At 30.9% G+C, this 20,684-nt stretch overlaps 3 protein-coding genes across 3 annotated transcripts; 2 read left to right on the forward strand and 1 right to left on the reverse strand.

Annotated features, from left to right (window-relative positions):
• The first annotated feature begins 7,814 nt into the window (after positions 1–7,814).
• LOC124539961 lies at positions 7,815–15,458 on the forward strand. Its single transcript, XM_047117338.1, has 8 exons — positions 7,815–8,381; positions 8,470–8,590; positions 8,765–8,956; positions 12,828–13,015; positions 13,728–13,848; positions 14,093–14,284; positions 14,371–14,446; positions 15,320–15,458. Exons 1-8 carry the CDS (start codon positions 7,815–7,817, stop codon positions 15,456–15,458), a joined length of 1,596 nt encoding a protein of 531 aa, XP_046973294.1.
• Positions 15,459–16,263: 805 nt separating this feature from the next.
• LOC124539749 (zinc finger protein 845-like) lies at positions 16,264–19,078 on the forward strand. The gene is made up of 2 exons (XM_047117097.1): positions 16,264–16,863; positions 16,950–19,078. Exons 1-2 carry the CDS (start codon positions 16,711–16,713, stop codon positions 18,525–18,527), a joined length of 1,731 nt encoding a protein of 576 aa, XP_046973053.1. The 5' UTR covers positions 16,264–16,710; the 3' UTR covers positions 18,528–19,078.
• On the reverse strand, positions 19,070–20,366 carry LOC124539760 (peptidyl-prolyl cis-trans isomerase-like 3). Its single transcript, XM_047117109.1, has 4 exons — positions 20,089–20,366; positions 19,882–19,980; positions 19,634–19,752; positions 19,070–19,234 (listed from the first exon to the last, which is right to left on the reverse strand). The coding sequence occupies exons 1-4, from the start codon at positions 20,227–20,229 to the stop codon at positions 19,108–19,110; spliced, it is 486 nt and encodes a 161-aa protein (XP_046973065.1). The 5' UTR covers positions 20,230–20,366; the 3' UTR covers positions 19,070–19,107.
• Positions 20,367–20,684: the final 318 nt, after the last annotated feature.

The raw sequence follows: 20,684 nt of genomic DNA on the forward strand, positions 1-20,684 counted from the left end.
GCAATCATAGTCTCTGCTTCAATCAAAATGTAAATATATTATCTATGTATTATATATACCATCATAATATACCTAGTTATCATTAAACGGTGACAAATCTGCAAGTATTCTTACTTGATATAACGTTTATAAACTAGTAAATAAGCCCATGTTTACTATCGATAATTAATAAAGATGATGAACTGCTGAAATTTAACAAACAACAATAGCAGCAACAAGAATAGCCTGTAAATTTCCCACTGCTGGGCTAAGGCTACTTTTCCTATTAAGGGGAGGGATTTGGAACATATTCAACCGCGCTATTCCAATGCGGGTTGGTGGAATGCACATGTGGCAGAATCGATGAAATTAGACACAAGAAGCAAATTACCTCACGATGTTTTTCTTCACCGCCGAGCATGAGATGCATTATAATCACAAATTAAGCACATGAATATTCAGTGGTGCTTGCCTGGGTTTGAACCATCGATTAAGATGTACGCATTCTAACCACTGGACCATCTCTCTTTGAAAAATTTACCGATAGCAATTAATTTTGAACCCTCAATCGTCGATTAAGATGCACGCCTTCTTACCACTGGACCATCTCGGCTCTTTGAAATTTTACCGATAGCATTAATTTTGATCTATTTTGAAGAACAAGTCCTATGTAATGAAACAGAAAAACATGATATTTTCATCATGCATGTGATAAATTAAGTATGAAATTATGAAATAATTAGATTATTACAAAAAGGTTTACACTATTTATTGTATATTTTAATCGATTATGTAATAATAATAAGATTTAAAATTAATTTTGAATTGTATTGATAGCATTGATATTCGATAAGAGGGTGCTTTGACTTTTCTGTTCATTATTGTGTATCACGTGGTTTGTAGTGAGGCTTATACATATATGTATGTGTTGGAAGCTGCTTATAAAGGATTCTTTTTCCTGGATCGGCGAGGTTTTAACATTTAAGCTACTATATAACTTTGTGATAAAGTATTATTGTTATTGCTTGTTAAATTATATTTATTGATAATATATATTAAAATGAATTGTTTATTATTTATATCGCAATGGAATTATCGAGATAGTTATGTTGCGCAGTACACCGTTTCTGCCAACTAAGGAATCTCTTGGAACCAAACCTGTGAGTTTCCAGTAACTTGCTGATTCCTTAAATTTTACATTGTATAGTTTTAAACGTAACAAATCATTACATGATTGGCATCCAATTCTGTCACATATCTTCATCTTCATCTTTCATTTTATAATTAAGTTCTAATTTATGTTTAAATTCAATTTAATTTTTAAATAAATTTTAATACTTTTTAAAAAGCGATTGAAGCTCCCAAACTTGACTAGATAATTAGTTTCGATATAAATATTACACAATACAATATAACGATTACTAGAATTATTATAATGGTTAAATAAATATGAATTGTTATGCGTATATTGCCTTATAACCTTGGCACAGCGCGGTGGAATATGTTCCAAACCCTCTCCTTAATGGAAGAGGAGGCCTTTTCCCAGCAGTGGGAAATGTACAGTAGAGGCTGTTGCTAAATAATTTATTAGTAAAATACTCGCATTAAACTAAGTACAATAATACTAGAATACTTTCAACAAAATAAGTTAATTTACTCAGTTTTTGCATAGTTAAATCAAAATAGACATAACAAGATTAGTTCATATACTTACTGACAATGAAGCTTTTGATAAAAGTCTTCAAGAAGGCATTGCCACTGGCCGAAGCTACACGAAGTCTCCCATAGTCGTGTAAAAATACTCGCTTAATATGTTCGTCACCGTAAAAACGAGGTGTTGCTACTCATGCAGCACTTTTAATGCATATTTGTTCACGCATGGCATTGTGATGGCCCAGTGGTTAGAACTCGTGCATCTTAAGCGACGAATTCGGGTTCAAACCCAGACAAGCACCTATATATGTATATGTGCTTAATTTGTGTTTATAATTTATCTCATGCTCGGCGGTGAAGGAAAACATCGTGAGGAAATCTGCGTGTGTCTAATTTCATCGAAATTCTGCCACATATGCATTCCACCAACTCGCTTTGGAACAGCGTGGTGGAATATATTCCCAACCTTCTCCTCAAAGGGAGAGAAGGCCTTAGCCCAGCAGTAGGAAATACGGCTGTTACTTTACTTGACTACTTGTAACTATGCCACTTCAATGTTCGTGTGCATTTAATCCACAATTTTAATAGTGGTCCGAGAGGAATACTGCACTCCATAGGATCGCAACGTTCCTACAATTTGACAATCTAAACGAGTGTTACAGATTTCCATTATCGTTGCATTCATATAAGGACTGAATAGCTTAAAAGAAGACAACTCCTGCTACATTGGACACACTCCACCAGCTCGGATTCGAATATGTTCCGCACCATAGGACGTTGATCGGATTGATGTTATCTTGATTTTATAATGTCATACTTCCCCAATTAATTAGGCCCACGTCACAATTAATTGTGTTTAATTTGGAGTTGGAGTAGATTTATATAAAAACAAGTTATAAAAGTAACAGTACAAATAAACATGTATTTTTAAATAACGTTTTCATTTCCTCGAAAAATTGACGTCAAAGGTACGTCATGCCATGTTTTATAATAAATAAGTTTCTTTCGGGTTTCGTCACGGGCTCGCTTGCGTATTTTATCGCGCACATGGGTACACCAAGAACAGGAATTTTATAATTGCACTTTTAAACACTGCTGTACCTTAGATTTCAAATAATTCAGAAAATTAGATATGCCTACCAAAATTATGGCTTTCGGTTATCCGAAATAAAAATTTATACCTAACAGTAACCGAAACCGATGAAAAAAATGTGTAAATGATGTTGTTTTTGCATAGAATACAATTAATTACTATTAATTACATATTGAAGAGAGTAGTTGATTTTCATTCTTTGGGAAAAAAATATACAGACGAATTGATAACTTCCTCCTTTTTGAAGTCGGTTGATAAAGTTTGAGACCTTATCCAAATTGCTGTGCCAATTGTCACATTTATCCATAATTTATTGATACAATTTTTGAAGATTGGCAAAAATACCTAAGATTAAAATGGTTTGAACCAACAGATTATTCATCACCACATTATACTTTTTTATTTATTTAATTGGAATTTTACTCTATTAAACGCGTTTTGTATCATTTTTTAATCGTTATTATAAAACAATTAAAATCCACTTTGTATACAAATAATACTACTAATGATTATACTAGGAATAGGTATTTTAATTGGTAAAAATACAAAAAAATATTACCTATTTATTGCTGCCTGAAAAATAAAACTAGTTCCTAAAAACTTACTTAACTTCCATCTAAATTTATTCAAAATATATTCGTATAAAACTTTATAAAATTATACTTATGCTGTTATACTTAGTTTTTGCAAGGGCTTATCATAAAAGTTTTGGGGGCAGTAATATCGAAATTAAAAATACAGTTATTTAATTTCTTCATATTTTGTTTTATAAAATGAGTTAGATATTACTGTAATAGACATATACGCCATAAGAAATTTGGAGCATCACTCACAACGCAAATGCGCCACCAACAACATCTTAATCATAAAATTTTAGTAGTGCACAACTTATCTGAGTTAATAGCAAATCATAAGAAATATGTAAATTTATGGTTTGTTTACCTTTTTCCCCACTTCCAATGGAATAGATCATGGGAATTAAACATGACTCAAACAAAACCACATCGATTTAGTATAAGTACTTTAATTGTGTAATTAATTTATTGATGATTTGTTAAATTAAAGAACAGTTACTGCATAGAGTAAAATTTGACTGATAAGAGGCTATATAAAATGAATATTTTTTTAAATCAAATTTAATTATACTAACGTTTTTTCCAACAGCAGATGTCTATTTTGTTAAAACAATGATTATACAAAAGTTATTGCTGTTAGTGGTGCCATTACTACTATTAGGTAAGTAATTAAAATTACTGTTATTGCATATTTTTTCAAGGGAATCCTGACACTATCTATAAATTAAAAATATCTAATATACAGGCTTATTGGTAATTCGATGTATATCCTTTAGGAGGTGATAGGGGTGACTATTTGCAACAATTTTAACCCCATGGCATGGTGCAAAAATGTTTTACCATATGTAAATGTTATAACATTTTGTTGAGTTATTACGTTTTTTAGCTTTTTTGAAAATTCGTCAAAAATGCAACATCAAAAATTTATTTAAAAAATAAAGTATCAATTAAAATTTTCCTTCTGTTTTATAAAAACGATTAAACGTTAGGTATTTCTCAATATTTAAACAATAATTACCGGTTCAAATTTAAAAATGCGAGACGGAAAACGAAATGATTTCTATATTTTTTTGTTTTTTTTCCCTTAAAAATGTCTTAAAAACAAAAAAAATACCAATAACCCTGTATATGCATAAACATATACATTAGAGCGGTGAAAAACATTTATTTAGAATGTATATTTATGTACCTATACATATGTACTTTACTCATGTCATCGGTCGTGTATGCAACATAATTTACTTAAGATAATTAATTAATCTTGATTTATTTTCAGTGGAAGCACAAAATAATCCACAACGTGCCTTTACCGACAACTTAGCCTTTCGAAGACCGGTTCGTCCTGAATTTAGGCCAGTGCGAGACATACAGCCTACAGAATCAGACATTCCAAAGCCTGGTGATGAATTTTCAGGGATTATCACGAATGAAAATATTCCTATTTTGCGTAAAAGCTATCTTACACGATCAACGACATCAGAAAATGAAAATCCTGACATAACAATCTATTCAGAATACCCTGAATCCGGAGCCTCTTCAACTTCTGTATCTTCAGGATTTGGAAAACCAACTCGAAAACCACTTTGGTCAAAACGAACAAGTACTTCTTATTTTAGTCGTCGTTCATATGATACCCCGACAACAACAATGACTCAAAATATAATTAAACCCGAGTATTTGACCACCCAACGGATAGAACCCATAGAGCCTGTTAGTGCAGTTACAAATCAACCAGTTACTTTGGAAATAGTACCGTATCAGTCTAATAAAAAAATATTCGATGAAATAACACCAACTCCACGGAATAAACCCGATCGTACCTTTTATACAAGCAACATGCCAATAACAGAATGGACTGCAACTACTGAACTTCCCGAAACGACTTCGTATACGCAATCAGAACTTGATGCATTTGAATCGTCTGCTCCAGCTGATGTTGTGTCAAATGAAAAAGAGATTGAGGTTTTAACTACACTTACTGCTGTAAAACAGTTAAACGATTATACTTGTAGAAATGTAAACGAATATTATTCAGTACCAAATCACTGTGACGAATACGTTGAATGTGAGGTAAAACGATTTTATTATCTTGAATCGTTCATTTTTCAGCTAAATTTTAGTCAGAATTCATCATAATTTGAATGGCATTTGGTTACAGAATAATATAGCGGAATGGCACTCATGTCCTGAAGGACTTTATTTTGATTCTAAGAAGAAATGGCCGGCCTTTCCCTGCGCGTACTCTTTTGAAGTTCAGTGTCAAATCCAATCTATTACATGTAAGTGTACATTATCTTAATATACTATTTTAAAGACTGACTAAATGAAAGAAAATATACATAGCTATTTCTAATGATTAATTATTTAATATAAGATCTTACTTAACTGTAATAGATAATCTTATAATCATTAAAAAATCTCCAAAAGTTGTCCCTAAACAATTTCCTTTTTCAGCTACAAGTTATGTTGCTGTTACACCCAAGGGACCGGAAATTATTAAAGGAGCTGTAGCAATACCTGCAGAAATAGAAACCATAAAACCGGGACAAACAATATATTATGATACCGATTACTCTACTCCTGCTACAAAACCACCTACTCGGAAACCATTTTGGTCTAGGCAGAGTACTCAAATTTCATCCGATAAACCAACTACGACAATAACACCAAACTCATACGAACCTCCATTTTCACAAGAATCGGTAGTGTCTTATACAATTAATGGAATGTATGAAGCAGACACATCGGAATCAGTAACGTCTAAATCTTATGAAACTATTGAACTTCCCGAATCGTCTGCTCAAGCCGATGTTGTGTCAAATGAAAAAGTGATTGAGGTTTTGACTAGACTTAGTCCAAGTCCAATAATTCAATCTGATGCTGTAAAACAGTTGTATGATTATACTTGTAGAAATGTAAATGAATATTATTCAGTACCAAATCACTGTGAAGAATACGTTGAATGTGAGGTAAAACGATTTTATTACCTTGAATCGTTCATTTTTCAGCTAAATTTTAGTCAGTATTCATCATAATTTGAATGGCATTTGGTTACAGAATAATATAGCGAAATGGCACTCATGTCCTGAAGGGCTTAATTTTGATTCAAAGAAGAAATGGCCGGCATTTCCCTGCGCGTACCCTTTTGAAGTTCAGTGTCAAATCCAATCTATTACATGTAAGTATACATTATCTTAATATATGTACTATTTTAAAGACTGACAAAATGAAAAAAAAATATACATAGCTATTCCTAATGATTAATTATTTAATATAAGATCTTACTTAACTGTAATAGATAATCTTATAATCTTAAAAAAATCTCTAGAAGTTGTCCCTAAACAATTTCCTTTTTCAGCTACAAGTTATGTTGATGTTACACCCAAGGGACCGGAAATTATTAAAGGAGCTGTAGCAATACCTGCAGAAATAGAAACCATAAAACCGGGACAAACAATATATTACGATACCGATTACTCTACTCCAGCCACAGAACCACCTACTCGGAAACCACTTTGGTCTCGGGAGAGGACTCAAATTTCATCCGCTAAACCAACTACGACAATAACACCAAACTCATACGAACCTCCATTTTCACAAGAATCGGTAGTGTCTTATACAATTAATGGAATGTATGAAGCAGACACATCGGAATCTGTAACGTCTAAATCTTATGAAACTATTGAACTTCCCGAATCGTCTGCTCAAGCCGATGTTGTGTCAAATGAAAAAGTGATTGAGGTTTTGACTAGACTTAGTCCAAGTCCAATAATTCAATCTGATTCTGTAAAACAGTTGTATGATTATACTTGTAGAAATGTAAATGAATATTATTCAGTACCAAATCACTGTGAAGAATACGTTGAATGTGAGGTAAAACGATTTTATTACCTTGAATCGTTCATTTTTCAGCTAAATTTTAGTCAGTATTCATCATAACTTGAATGGCATTTGGTTACAGAATAATAAAGTGGAATGGCACACATGTCCTGAAGGGCTTTATTTTGATTCTAAGAAGAAATGGCCGGCATTTCCCTGCGCGTACCCTTTTGAAGTTCAGTGTCAAATTAAATCAATTATATGTAAGTATACATTATCTTAACATACTATTTTAAAGACTGACAAAATGAAAGAAAATATACATAGCTATTTCTAATAATTAATTGTTTAATATAAGACCTTACTACACTGTAATAGATAATCTTATAATCATTAAAAAATCTCTAGAAATTGTCCCTAAACAAGTTCCCTTTTCAGCTACAAGTTATGTTGATGTTACACCCAAGGGACCGGAAATTATCAAAGGATCTGCAGAAATAGAAACCATAAAACCGGGACAAACAATAAATTATTATACCGTTTACTCTACCCCAGCCACAGTAGTACCACCTACTCGGAGACCACTTTGGTCTAGGCAAACTACTATAAAATCTGACGAACCAGAATCATATATAAGAACAACGTATGCCATTTTCGACCCAAAAGATACGTTAGGGTCGAATACAATAATTGGAATGTATCCACCAGCAACATCGCAATCGGTAACGTCTGAATCGTATCAAAAGCTACCTGTTGACATATCTTCAACTTATAAGCAACCGGAAACTGAAACTCCAGAGCCATATAATCTACCTACTGAAATCAAAGATGATGGGTCGAATGGAACTCCGACGGGGGTATCAGTGACATATATTCCTTCACAAAATATACCTGATATCTCACCACCAAATATAATATCGCCTTCATCTCCTTCTCGTCCAGAAATAATAGAAGTCACAAATCAAGAGTCTGCTTCAGAACCAAATTGGAATGAGCTACCTGCCCAAACAACAGCACAAAACAGCCAAAGACCAACTTGGAACTTTCCTAGTAGGCCTTCATATGCAGCCCAGGCCTCGACCTCTATAACGCCGACATCAAAACCAATACTGCAGCCTATTATCGATCTCACAACGAGACCCACAGTTCCACAAAGACCTCTCCAATATTATGCCGTAAATCAGTTAAATGATTATATTTGCAGAGACATAAATGGGTATTACTCAGTTTCAAATCAATGTGACGAATATATCGAATGCGTGGTAAAGTTATATTTTCAATCCTTTTTTTTATGTTACAACTAAAGTATTAGTTAATATTTATAATAATGTATACTACATTTTGTTACAGAACAATAAAGCATATCGAAACTTATGTCCTGACGGGCTTCATTTTGACCCAAAAGCAAAATGGCCGGCATACCCCTGCGCATACCCCTCTGAAGTTAAATGTGAAAGCCAATCTATTATACGTATGTATTTTATAAATAAAAAGAATTCTATGCAACGTTTATAAATCATTATTTTATAATTTGATTTGGAAAAAAGATAATCATCCCGTTTCTTTTCAATACGATCTACTTCCATTCAAGAGGTAGCATTCAAGTTAACCCTGTTAAACTGAAACATAATAACAATTTTTACAGAGCAAGCACACCCTACTGACCAATGCCCTCATCGTTATGGAATATTCCCAACACCCAACGGCGACTGTGGACATTATATTGTGTGCCAAGAAGGATTAGCTACGTTAATGCCCTGTCCGTCTGGTCTTGCCTTTAATCCGATAACGAGTACTTGCGATTGGTTAGTTAATGTACCAGGTTGCAATCTTGACGGTAATTATTATATGTATTCATTAATTATATTTATTATTTCTTAGACAACTAATGTTATTTTATTTTTTTTAACTCTTTCAGCTTTTCGTGATTTTACCTGCCCATCTGATGAAAATGCTCTAATATCTCACTTCATTTCCTACTACAAGTAAGTAATTAATTATAACTTTACTTTTATAACAATTTCTCCAAATCTATATACACGACTATCGCCCACCTAACTTATGTCTAACAATCAAGTGGCCTAAAGATTTCATGACTTTTATGTAGTGAAAATCTAAATCATATATTTTTTTCATTTACTTTATGAAAGTATATTTTTTTATATAATCATTTTACAGTATTCGAACACAGTATCGTAAATTACATCAAAATATTTGAATTATAATTGAATAGGATCTTTTTTAAACTTTTTCTCGAGTGTACTAAGTTGATTATATTTTTAATATTATCTTTAACATATTCTTGGTGAATGATTTTAAACAGGTACAGAAACAGCTGCAGGCAGTACATTATATGTCAAGAAGGGCGTCCCCGTCTCCTAAGTTGTGACGCAGGTCTCTCCTTTGATGAAAAAACCAACCAATGCGTGAACTCAGATCTGATCGAAAATTGCCAAAATATTATTTATGAATAAAACTATAGATTAAATAATATTATATATATAAAAAAAAAATTATAAACTTAGTAAGATAGTCGTATAAATATTGACGTTGCATTACAATTTAAACCTACATGTAATTCAGACTAGTCATATATATTTTTTTTTAATTTAATAACTCAAATAACTTATTCTATTATTATAAAATGTTCATATATGATCAATGTTATGTTATGGTCAAAACGAATATAAACTATTAACAATGTCATAGATCTTTGGGACAAACATTGATAAAAATATAATGGCATGAAAACGATATTTGCAAGAAACAAATCTTGAACAATTGATATATTTTCTCCCGTTTAATTGCATACATAAATATTCTTTTTAGGAACATTCATTCATATAAATAGTAATATTAATAATGAGTTATTATTTAAGTTTTTTGTATTAAAAATTTTGATATTAATGGCCTCGTTGGTCTAATAGTCACCATGATTGGGCTGCAAATGGAAAAATCTCACTCCTAGCCCTCACAGACTAAGCTACTCGGACGATGTAAGCTTTTACTTGTACTTGGAAAACGCGTTAACCCGTTGCACCAGCGACTAAACTCTTTTCGGCCGTATAACTGTCTTATCAAATTATCGGAGTAAGGAAATAGAGAATATAGGTATGAATGTTGTAGAAGGACGAATACTCGTATGAAATAATATTTTCGTTGCAAAATAGCACTTAATCTTTTACTTTTTGAATATTACCATTATATCCCTATGGATATATTAGATATATTATATCCCTATTGAATATTACCATTATATCCCTATGGATATAATGGTAATATTCAAAAAGTAAAAGACCGTAGGTATAGACCTATTGTCTTAAAACATATTACCTGGGATTTATGATAAAAAATCAATTGCAATCCTTATAATTGGTTATAAAATTCATCAGACAATTTAATAGTAATTTGAATGTGAATAAGTTATGTAATCTTATTTTAAACTAAGAAAGCATTGTTAACATAATTTTAGTTCTTCTTTACGATTCTTGTTATAGTTGAAATAGACATTAAAATTTAAGAACATAAACAGATTCGGAAATGTGATCTGACATGTTTGTTAAACTAGTAATTGATTTAGAATCTGAATAATTGTGTTGATTAAATAAAGTATTATTTATAATATTGTGTTTTCTGTATTTGTTTAAACATATATACTCAGGTCTAGCGAAAATGTGATATCGAATGCTAACTGCATTCTTAATTAAAACAAAAATGAGTACCTTTAGCTAATTTAGATTTCCAAATTAATAAGAGCAATTATTATGAATTCCTTTTTATTTGGTAGTTTAAAATATGCGAATGAAAAATATATATTAAATTGTTTTAAAATTATTGTTTATTTATAATTAAATAAGCACCATTTTTAGCAGTTTCTCATTTTTAGTCATCTCGATATTTTATTAGCGACATAATAAAAATATTAGTAACTTAAGTTACTTATACAGGAATTTGTATATTAAAAGGAAAATGCTTTACAGATTAAAAGACAATTAACGTTCTGTATAAATGCTAATGATTTAAGCCACTAATTTATATAATGACATGTTATAATGATGAAATTAGAAATCAGAAATAATTAGGGACTATTTCGACACTGCTATAAAATTTAAAGCCGATTAGACAAATGAGTTACAAGTGTATTTTCATTCCATATACTATCCATTCCATATAATGATCGATACTTTCGTTTGTTGTATGTACGGAAGACGGTAAAACGTTCTGATTGGATGGAAAATGGGATGCAGTCGAGTAAAAGGTAAGTAAGCGAGTCTTAACAGGCACAAAAGTTATCTCTCGTACATTTCATACAAACACTACAGCTAAAATATATAAAACTTGGAAGTTTTCGAGCTTATAAATCCACTTGGTAACATTTCACTTTTCACTTTATGTTAATCTTGTTCTTTTTTGTTATAACTAAATGTTTCTACATCGATTTGGAATAATGTTAGATTAAAGTATTAATGACGCAACGCAAAATAACATTATAATTAATAATGTAGTGCAAAATGTGCAAATAATTATGCAATTAGTAAATCACTGTTACCCAAATTTACAAAATTCTTACAGAAATTTTATTAATTTTATGTATATGTATAGTTCATTAGATTATTCCTTGTATCTCTAATAATAATTATAGTTAACTTTAATGTAATCGTTACCTAATCGTGTCTGCGGTATTTTGTAATTATTTAAGTAGACTAAATCGTCTCAATGTAGCAATTAAAATGTCCATAAACATGTATTTTCATTCATCATAGTAATTTCTAACCTGTGATGTGTTAACATCCCATAGTCAGCTAGATATCTGCCAAAAAGAACAGTGCGAATCTCACACCCTTAGCAATTATTTTAATGTTATTTTTTAACGCATTTTTTTACAGATTTCCCTTAAATTTGTTACGAGTTTTGCTTAAGGTTATGTAACTACATTTTTTTATTAACGTATTCTATTATAATTTGTTTTCAAATAATTATCTTGTATAGTTATGTTTAACAATTTTAAAAGTAGATTTCTAACATTAATTAGCTTTTTAACAAATTACCACAATATTTTTTGTGTAGTTATTTTGAGTATAAATCGTGACGTTAACAATATAAATTTATTAATTTACTAAGTAGTTTGAATCATCGGGAACATTAAGTGACATTTGTTTTTGATGATAAGAAGTTAAGTATAAAATGAATATATATTTTCTTTTATATCAGTCCACAAAAGGTTTCTCAACGGTGGATATTTGTATTATAATAATAATGATAATACCGAAACTATTATTACTATTGGTGCCATTCATATTTTTGGGTAAGTTGTTAGCGATTACACAAAATCTCTTCCGTTTCATATCGATTGATTATTCATTAACATGCTATTCTTTAACCATTATTTTCAGCAGCATCGCACAATGTATCACACCGTGGCTTGATATTGACAAAAATACCTATTCAAACATCTATTTTTGGTGCTAAAATAAGTCGCGTCTCCAAAGAGAATGCTACAATAACCAAAAATAATAACAATAATGTTTCAAATATTGTCGTACCAGAAAGTCCAGAAAACAAAGTAACCTCGTCTATTAATTATATTCAATTTACCAAAAGTCCACAAGTTGATGAAGTAACTTTAAGTAAAAAAGCAGAATTTGTAACAAAAAAATATAACGTAACAATAGTATATCCCGAAAACTATATAATAAGTTCTACTTCAGAGATGATTCCATTTAACGAGGGGCTGTCCAATATTACCAATTCAACTACAATGGACATCCATTTAAATAAATCTGATGAATCCACTGAAGCAAGAGAGGTCCCATCGACGACGGATAATCCCTTCATAGAAAAAATTTCAGCGCCTACTGACTTACCTGCTACTTCTTTATATGAACAGTCCCAAAGTGTAACCCCAGAATCACTTACGAGACAAACCGATACAATTAAAATTGGCGTATCAGGAAAAATGTTGCCCGAAGCCTCAATACTGCCTATACCAACTAAAACTGATATTAATTTAAAACCAAGTGTAAAACCTACTTTCATCTTTCGTGAAGATTCTAAAAATGATTTAATAAGAAATCAAGCGTCTGATTATCCAAACCGAAATGAGCAAACCAAACCAACCAACCCAATGGAATATGTCAATACTCAAAGAGCTAACTGGTACTTAAGCGGTAGGCCTTCGTATGCTGATCGCACCACAACCTCTTCTCCGACGGCATATAAAAAACTGAAGCGTCCTGTCGTGCAAAGAAAACTGAGACCATTTTATAATGTTCGCCAGTTACATAATTATATTTGTAAAACAGTTAATGGATATTATTCAAATTCAAATGGATGCAACGAGTATATCGAATGCAAGGTAATATTACATATATCGTAATTCTTATATGTTTATATCATAACTCTTTTTAACTCTTTAAGTTAAGTTACAAGGAGAACATAGTAAGGAACCGGCTTGCGTCATACAGGTCATAGATCAAGATACTAGATCTTCCTAAACCGGAGTAGAGGAATAAATTCAAATTTTTCTTTTAATGTTTGAAATATAAATTGGTTCAATATTATTCTTAAATGTTCGAACAAATAATAAATATTGTATAATTTCGTTACAGAACAATAAAGCGTATCAAAACAAATGTCCAGATGGACTCAATTTTAATCCGGCAACAGCGTGGCCCGCATTCCCCTGCAGTTACCCCTCAGAAGTTAAATGCCCAGAGCAGTCCATCTCACGTAAGTACGATGCTTATAGAAAAATCATAATTAAATCAAAGCTATATTAATATTATAAAAAGTAATTCTGTCTGTCTGTCAATCTTTCACGACCAAACCGCTGATCCGATTTTGATGAAATTTGGTGTGAAAATCTTGAATTCCAAGAAATAACATAGGCTACTTTTTGTTGAGCACATGACAAACTTAAACCCGAATGAAACCGCGGGTGACTAGTTTAATATGTGTATATCTATTTTGACAGCACAAAAACAGTACAGCGATGAATGCCCTCGTAGTTATGGGTTCTTCCCAGCACCTAAAGGCGACTGCGAACACTTTATAATGTGCCAGGATGGTTCAGCTGTTACAATGTCCTGCCCGCCTGGCCTCGCCTTTAACTCGATAAAAAGCAACTGCGATTGGCCAGTAAATGTACCAGGTTGCAATCCTACTAGTATGTATTTAAATTATTACTGCACGTTACATTTTTAATCATATTGAATATTCTTTATAACTGAATAATTAAAGAATAATTTACAGTATTTCAAGATTTCACATGCCCTGAGATGCCATTGGATACATTTGAAGATCCTTCCCACACCATTTACAATTACAGGTAACCTACTTAAGTTAAAATTTCATTTTAGAACATGGACCTACTAACTAACTACAATACTTCGGGCTTTCTATCAATTGTTTAATGTTTTGGTACATATTCATTTACTCTGGTCAAAAAAATAAATACGAATAAAAAAACTTATTTTGTGTCTTTATCTAAACATAAAGAGACATAAACTATATAACATATATTATTTCGTGGTTTTTATAATGCGACTGGCATGTGAAATATTTTATAATATATAATATGGTAATGCCGTACACATTATATTAAAATGAAATATTTAACTAGAGATTATAATAGTATATTTATTTCAAAAACAAAAGATCTTTATAAAACTAACTTTTACCATGTCCGGACACTCCCCAACGACTAAATTATGATTATTTTTTACACCAAACTTTTTTTTCCTAATGTGATCTATAGTGCGTGTATATTTACTTGTTTACTTCAGTCAAAATGATAATAATATAATCAATTATGAATAACAATCATACCTTTTAAGAGCTTCTACAGAGAGCGATGCGGAAGCAATAGTTATATGATCACTATTTAACTTATTACTTGTAGAATATTCTAATAACGTGAACAAAATAAATAAACAGCCTTAAGTTAAAATTGTCATGACACCATTGGACGATTTCAAAAATAATATGTCATAAAATTAATTGATGAATCGTTAAAAAATTGCAAATCGCATGTAAATCTACAGTTTATCTCTACTCGTTCTGCCATTGAAATGTAGAATAACAACTTAGTTCTATTTCGGCAAAACTCGGATAAAATTGAATATGTAAAAAAACGCATTTATAAAAAATAGTTACAATAATTTGGAAAACGTATTAAGTTGTTTGGTTTTTTTTTCAACAGATACAAAAACAGCTGTAAGAAGTATATTGCATGCCAAGAAGGAAGTCCTCGTCTTCTCAGTTGTGACACAGGCCTTTCGTTTGATGAAAAAACACAAAAATGTGTAAACTCAAATCTCATTACAAATTGTAATAATTAAAATAAATAAATTAATATAACTTAGTTTAGTTTGACTATTTATTAATTTGCTTTGTAAAAATATATAAAACGATGTATGATTATTTGATAGTAACCTAATAACTCTGACCATGTTATTTATGTAACGATTAATATCGATTCATGAAACGAATTATAGTTTGTATAAAAGGATTGTTGATCTGACAATTAGCATTATCCTGAAATATTCAGCATAAAAACCCTAACTGTATTAAATTCTTCACTTAAATTTCACTAAAATTCACATAATATTTTTCATTAAAACTTATTAATATTTAAGACCAGACGTTAATGAGGCAGTAAAATAATAATTTAATGTCAAATGGATTTTACTATTACTATATACTAAACTACACATTAATAAAAACCAAATAAAAATAACCAAAATAAAGAACCGAATTATTTTTATGTTTCAAAAGTAAATATTTTATTTAAAAATAATCGTGGACATATTTTATATAAAATTGTTAATATTTATGAAAAATAAATAAAACAGAACACCGACTTTAACCCGTCCTTATTTAAAAATAATAATTATTTCACTTTAAATCACCTTTTTATACTTATAATATCAGCTCATTCATACACCAAGGAATACTAGTTCTGGCAACACATAGAAATGTGTTCTTCTTTGCGTTACCGTATGGCATTTATTACGCCAAGTAAAATAAAGTCTCTGATTGGACAAAATCCTATCGAAATCACATTGACGAATCAATGTACACTTTTAAGAATGTTAGATATTGCTTAAAATGTTACAACCAATAATAGAAAAGTAAACTAAATTTAGTCCTGTAGAAGAGAAATAATCATTTTTTCTGCGAAAGTAGCGCGGTTTTATAATACATAAATTCAAATTTGAAATGTTATATATTCCTACAGAGCAAAGTGGATATAAATTCAAATTTAAGAAATTAATAAATGAGCTAAGAATGAGAAATGTTATCCAAGTCGAGTATACTTTAGTGAATATCGAGTCAGGCAGGGTGAGCAGGACGTTCCTCTAGCGCAGCCCTGCCGAACATCGGCTCAGTTGACTCGGATCGAACGATTGCGTAGTCGCTACAAAAGGCCGTAGCCTCCAAGGCTTTTGTTTTGGATTTTGTCACAAAACTGACATAATGTTCCAATTAATATTTTAAAGAAAGTAAACAATAGAATAACTGTTATTTATATAGTCAATAAAGGCAATAAGACGTTTCACAACTTTAATTTAATGTCGTATTGTGTTTAAAATGGATGATTCTTTCATTATCACGAATTTTCATGCGCTTTGTCGCTTGTGTTTAAGTAAAAGTGGCCTTACAGTATCAATTTTCGGGACAGCCCCCGATGATGATGCCAATATGTCCCTAACCTCGAAAATCGCTGAATGTTTCGAACTACAGGTCCGTATTCAATAATATATCATAGCTGTAGTTGTGACATGTTCTTACAGCAGTATACCTTCATCGATTTCTTAAATCTTTTTCAGATGGAACCTAATGACGGACTTCCTGCCAGGATTTGTTACAAATGTTTATTTAAATTAAATAAATGTTCTAAATTCAGATCACAGTGTATTCAAAGTGAAGCTAGATTGAGACAGATAACAAACCGTGTCAATGAGTTAGACAACTCAAATTCATCTGAACTGAGTAATTTTAACTACAATAATATTCAAGAAAATCAAAAACCTAAGCCTGAAGATTATATTGTAGAGGACAGTGTTGTGATGGTTGTGGATCCAAGCCTTGATTATGATTCATCTGAAGAATCAGAAAATGTTGATCAAGCTGAAGTTGAAACAGGTGACAGGGACAATACTCCTGATGGAGAAACAGCCTCAGAATCATATTATAAAAATGTATTCATGTGTCAATACTGTGATCAAGCATTTGTTTCTCAAGAAAAGTGTAAAGAACATGAGCAAGGTTTTCACGATCCAAACCTTCCATATAAATGTGTGGAATGCAGCCTAGTATTCGCTGAACGAAGTCAATATGTTGCTCATACTAAACAAGTGCATGGAAGTGACAAACCATATCACTGCCCTGAATGTGATAAATGCTTTGGTCGGAGATCAGATTTGAGAAAGCATTCCATTGTTCACACTGGTATAAGACCTTTTCAATGTCAGTACTGTTTGAAAAGTTTTTCTCGAAATACAAATTTAAGTAAACACTTAAGGATTCACGCAGGTCACAAGCCTCATGTTTGTCCCTTGTGTCCACGGAGCTTTGTAGCGAAAGGTGACTTGCAAAGACATGTTCTAGTTCATTCTGGAATGAAACCATATGCATGTCGTAAATGCCCTCTTACATTTGGAAGAAGAGATAAGCTACTTAAACACGAAGTAAGACATGGGCCAGTTAGCCCAGAACATAAAGAATTTGATAATGAACAAGACTCTCAAGACATGGTTGTTAACGTTAATCCTTTTAGTAACTTAATGACTTCTCCCACACTTAATTCGGATAATATAAATCCTAATGACTATGATTTACCACGAGTGCCGGACCATATTGCTGGGGAAGGCAGCTTTATAAACCAAATACAAAAGAATCCATCCACTTCTGGAAAACTACAGACTTCACCACCTAAACCAAAAGTGTCCATATCAAATAAAAATAAGCCTAAAAATATTAAATGCCATCAATGTCCCAAGAGATTTTCATCTTTAGATGCTTACAAGACTCATGTTTCCATAGCCCATATTGGCTCAAGGGTGTTCCAATGCAAAATTTGTTTTAAGAAGTTTCCTCGGAAGAGAGAACTAGACCGTCACGTTTCAATACACTCTGGTATGAAACCATTTAGTTGTAGTCAATGTGATAAAAAGTTTAACAGAAAAGATAAACTTAACAAACATGAAGAGACTCATGAATGCTTGGTTGTGAATATGCCTTGTATAGAATGTGGTGCAACCTTTGAAAGAAAACCTGATTTGGTCGCCCACATTAAATCTCACTTCACGGATAATTTTGATGATAAAATACCTGAAGCAGAAATCAAAAAAGAAAATGAACCAAATTTTTCCTTAGATGATAATTTTTATGATTTAGAAACATGAGATTTAAGACTTTCCACAAGCACTGTCATAGACATTGATATCACATTTTAAATTTCCATTTATTTAAAATACTTTTAAACCTTAAATAATATAGTGTTATACTTAAATCAGTATTTTAATGAAGAACATTGTTGAATAGTTATACCTTACTATATCTCTTTAAAATTATGTACTTACAACTTTAAATAATTAAAAATAAAAAGAAAAGAGTAGTAATTAAATATAGGCTTACAGAAAAGCAATTCTTGATAGACTTTGTAAATATAGTTTAATTGTTACAACTATTAGAATAATCTGGATTCTTAGATTTATTTATTAATTATAGTCACAGAAGATTCTAAACAATTTATGCACAATTTACATTCATTCAAATTATGAATATACTGTTGCATAAATAGATTAAATATAACTAATTATGTAGTATTCATTGTTACCAATTGTTTTTATAATTAACTCTAAATAGCTTAATATCTGAAACATTGTTTATGAGCAATAATTACAGTCCTGTGATGTAAATTTTTTGAACAATAAAGAAAACCAAAAATGTTGTACTCAATTACTTTATTTAAATTTACCAGCATTAACCAGCTAATGGATTAGCATGTATTGTTACAGAAGTTATTCTGGCCTCTGTCACGGGTCGATATGTTTTGGGATTGACCACCATTTTTTCCAAATCATCGAGAGATTCAAAACCATCTATGACTCTGAAATAGAAAATATCATTCACTTGATATGTAGCTAAACTATTCAGTTAAAAATAACAAGAAATATTTATAATATTTTAGGTGGTAAAATGTTAATTAATAAAAATATTCCTGAAATACAAAAAACAGCATTTTCATGCCATAGCAGTAGGGATTGATGAAGTGATACTATAGAGTATACCTACTGCTAGCACTTGCTGAAATTTGTCTATATTTATTTGTATCTGTTTTGATTCAATTTTTTTTTCCATATAAAGACAATGTTTTAAATCAAATAACACTTAAAATTTATGTTTAAAGTCATTAAATACAATTAGAATATCTACAATTCTTTCAATATTACAAACTAGCTTAGTAGATTTAAATTATAATTGATAGAATTATAGTTGTTTTACACACCTTCCAAATAATGTATATTTGAGATCTAAATGTGGTTGTTCCCCATATGTGATGAAAAACTGACTACCATTGGTGTTCGGACCATTGTTAGCCATGCTGACCATACCTCTTGCATTATGCTGTAACATTTATTAAAATTTAAATAAACAAGTTATAATATTAGCAAATAAAATTATGTAGTATACTATTTACATACTTAATTTATTTTCATTTAATAACAATCTTTTAATGTAAAGTTCTAAGTCTACCTTTAATTCTTCTTTGAACTCATCATCAAATTTTTTGCCCCAAATAGACGTTCCTCCTTTTCCAGTTCCAGTCGGATCCCCTGTCTGTACTATAAAACCCTAAAAAGTAGTTTACTATGAAATGTCTATCTGAAAATATATTATACACATTTTGAGTATGTATACTTCGAATATTTAGTGTTAATTTTTTAGACATTGATTTCGTACCTTAATGTTTCTGTGAAACAAACAACCATTGTAATAATCACTAGCACATAGTGCTAAGAAATTTTCGCAAGCCTTTGGGCATTGTTCGCAGAATAGCTCAATTTTAATGTCTCCAACGTCTGTATGCAAAGAAACGGACATTTCTATAATATAGTTTTGTAATCAAACTCTTAAAGAATACTTAAGAATAGTCTTATAATTTGAGTTTGTTTAATAAACTTAAAAACGAAAACAAAACCGATTGTATGGAAATGAAATTGATAAACACATTGTCAAACAATGTCAATGTCAATGTCAATTGTACTTTTTTTTTCTTTTAGAAATAGTAAAATATCATACAGCCTTCTGACAGTTTTATTATTATTTTGTATCTTAATATTTTTTACATGGTAAATTATTATGTCTTTGACATTTTTAACATTACTTTCATTGTTTGATTGAAAACAAGTATCGCGTAAAAACTGCATCGATCGTCGTTTTATACTTTGTAGTAGTTAGTTTTCAATCCAAGGTTTGCTTATTTTTATTCATACTTCGATTGAAATATACATAAGTAATGGTGCTTGGCCAGTTGTTTTACAAAAGCGATCGTCTTT

The sequence above is a fragment of the Vanessa cardui genome, chromosome 2, assembly GCF_905220365.1.
Source record: "Vanessa cardui chromosome 2, ilVanCard2.1, whole genome shotgun sequence".
Classification (NCBI taxonomy): domain Eukaryota; kingdom Metazoa; phylum Arthropoda; class Insecta; order Lepidoptera; family Nymphalidae; genus Vanessa; species Vanessa cardui.

What these genes read in the sequence shown, in the direction of transcription:
- LOC124539961 (XM_047117338.1), top strand. Translation starts at nt 7,815, where the DNA reads ATGTATCCACCAGCAACATCGCAATCGGTAACGTCTGAATCGTATCAA. An exon ending in ACGAATATATCGAATGCGTG is followed by an intron (nt 8,382 to 8,469) that starts GTAAAGTTATAT and finishes ATTTTGTTACAG; the next exon opens with AACAATAAAGCATATCGAAA. An exon ending in CCCAGAGCAGTCCATCTCAC is followed by an intron (nt 13,849 to 14,092) that starts GTAAGTACGATG and finishes CTATTTTGACAG; the next exon opens with CACAAAAACAGTACAGCGAT.
- LOC124539749 (XM_047117097.1), top strand. Translation starts at nt 16,711, where the DNA reads ATGGATGATTCTTTCATTATCACGAATTTTCATGCGCTTTGTCGCTTG. An exon ending in CTGAATGTTTCGAACTACAG is followed by an intron (nt 16,864 to 16,949) that starts GTCCGTATTCAA and finishes AATCTTTTTCAG; the next exon opens with ATGGAACCTAATGACGGACT.
- LOC124539760 (XM_047117109.1), bottom strand. Translation starts at nt 20,229, where the DNA reads ATGTCCGTTTCTTTGCATACAGACGTTGGAGACATTAAAATTGAGCTA. An exon ending in TGTTTCACAGAAACATTAAG is followed by an intron (nt 19,981 to 20,088) that starts GTACGAAATCAA and finishes ACTACTTTTTAG; the next exon opens with GGTTTTATAGTACAGACAGG. An exon ending in AAATATACATTATTTGGAAG is followed by an intron (nt 19,235 to 19,633) that starts GTGTGTAAAACA and finishes TTTCTATTTCAG; the next exon opens with AGTCATAGATGGTTTTGAAT.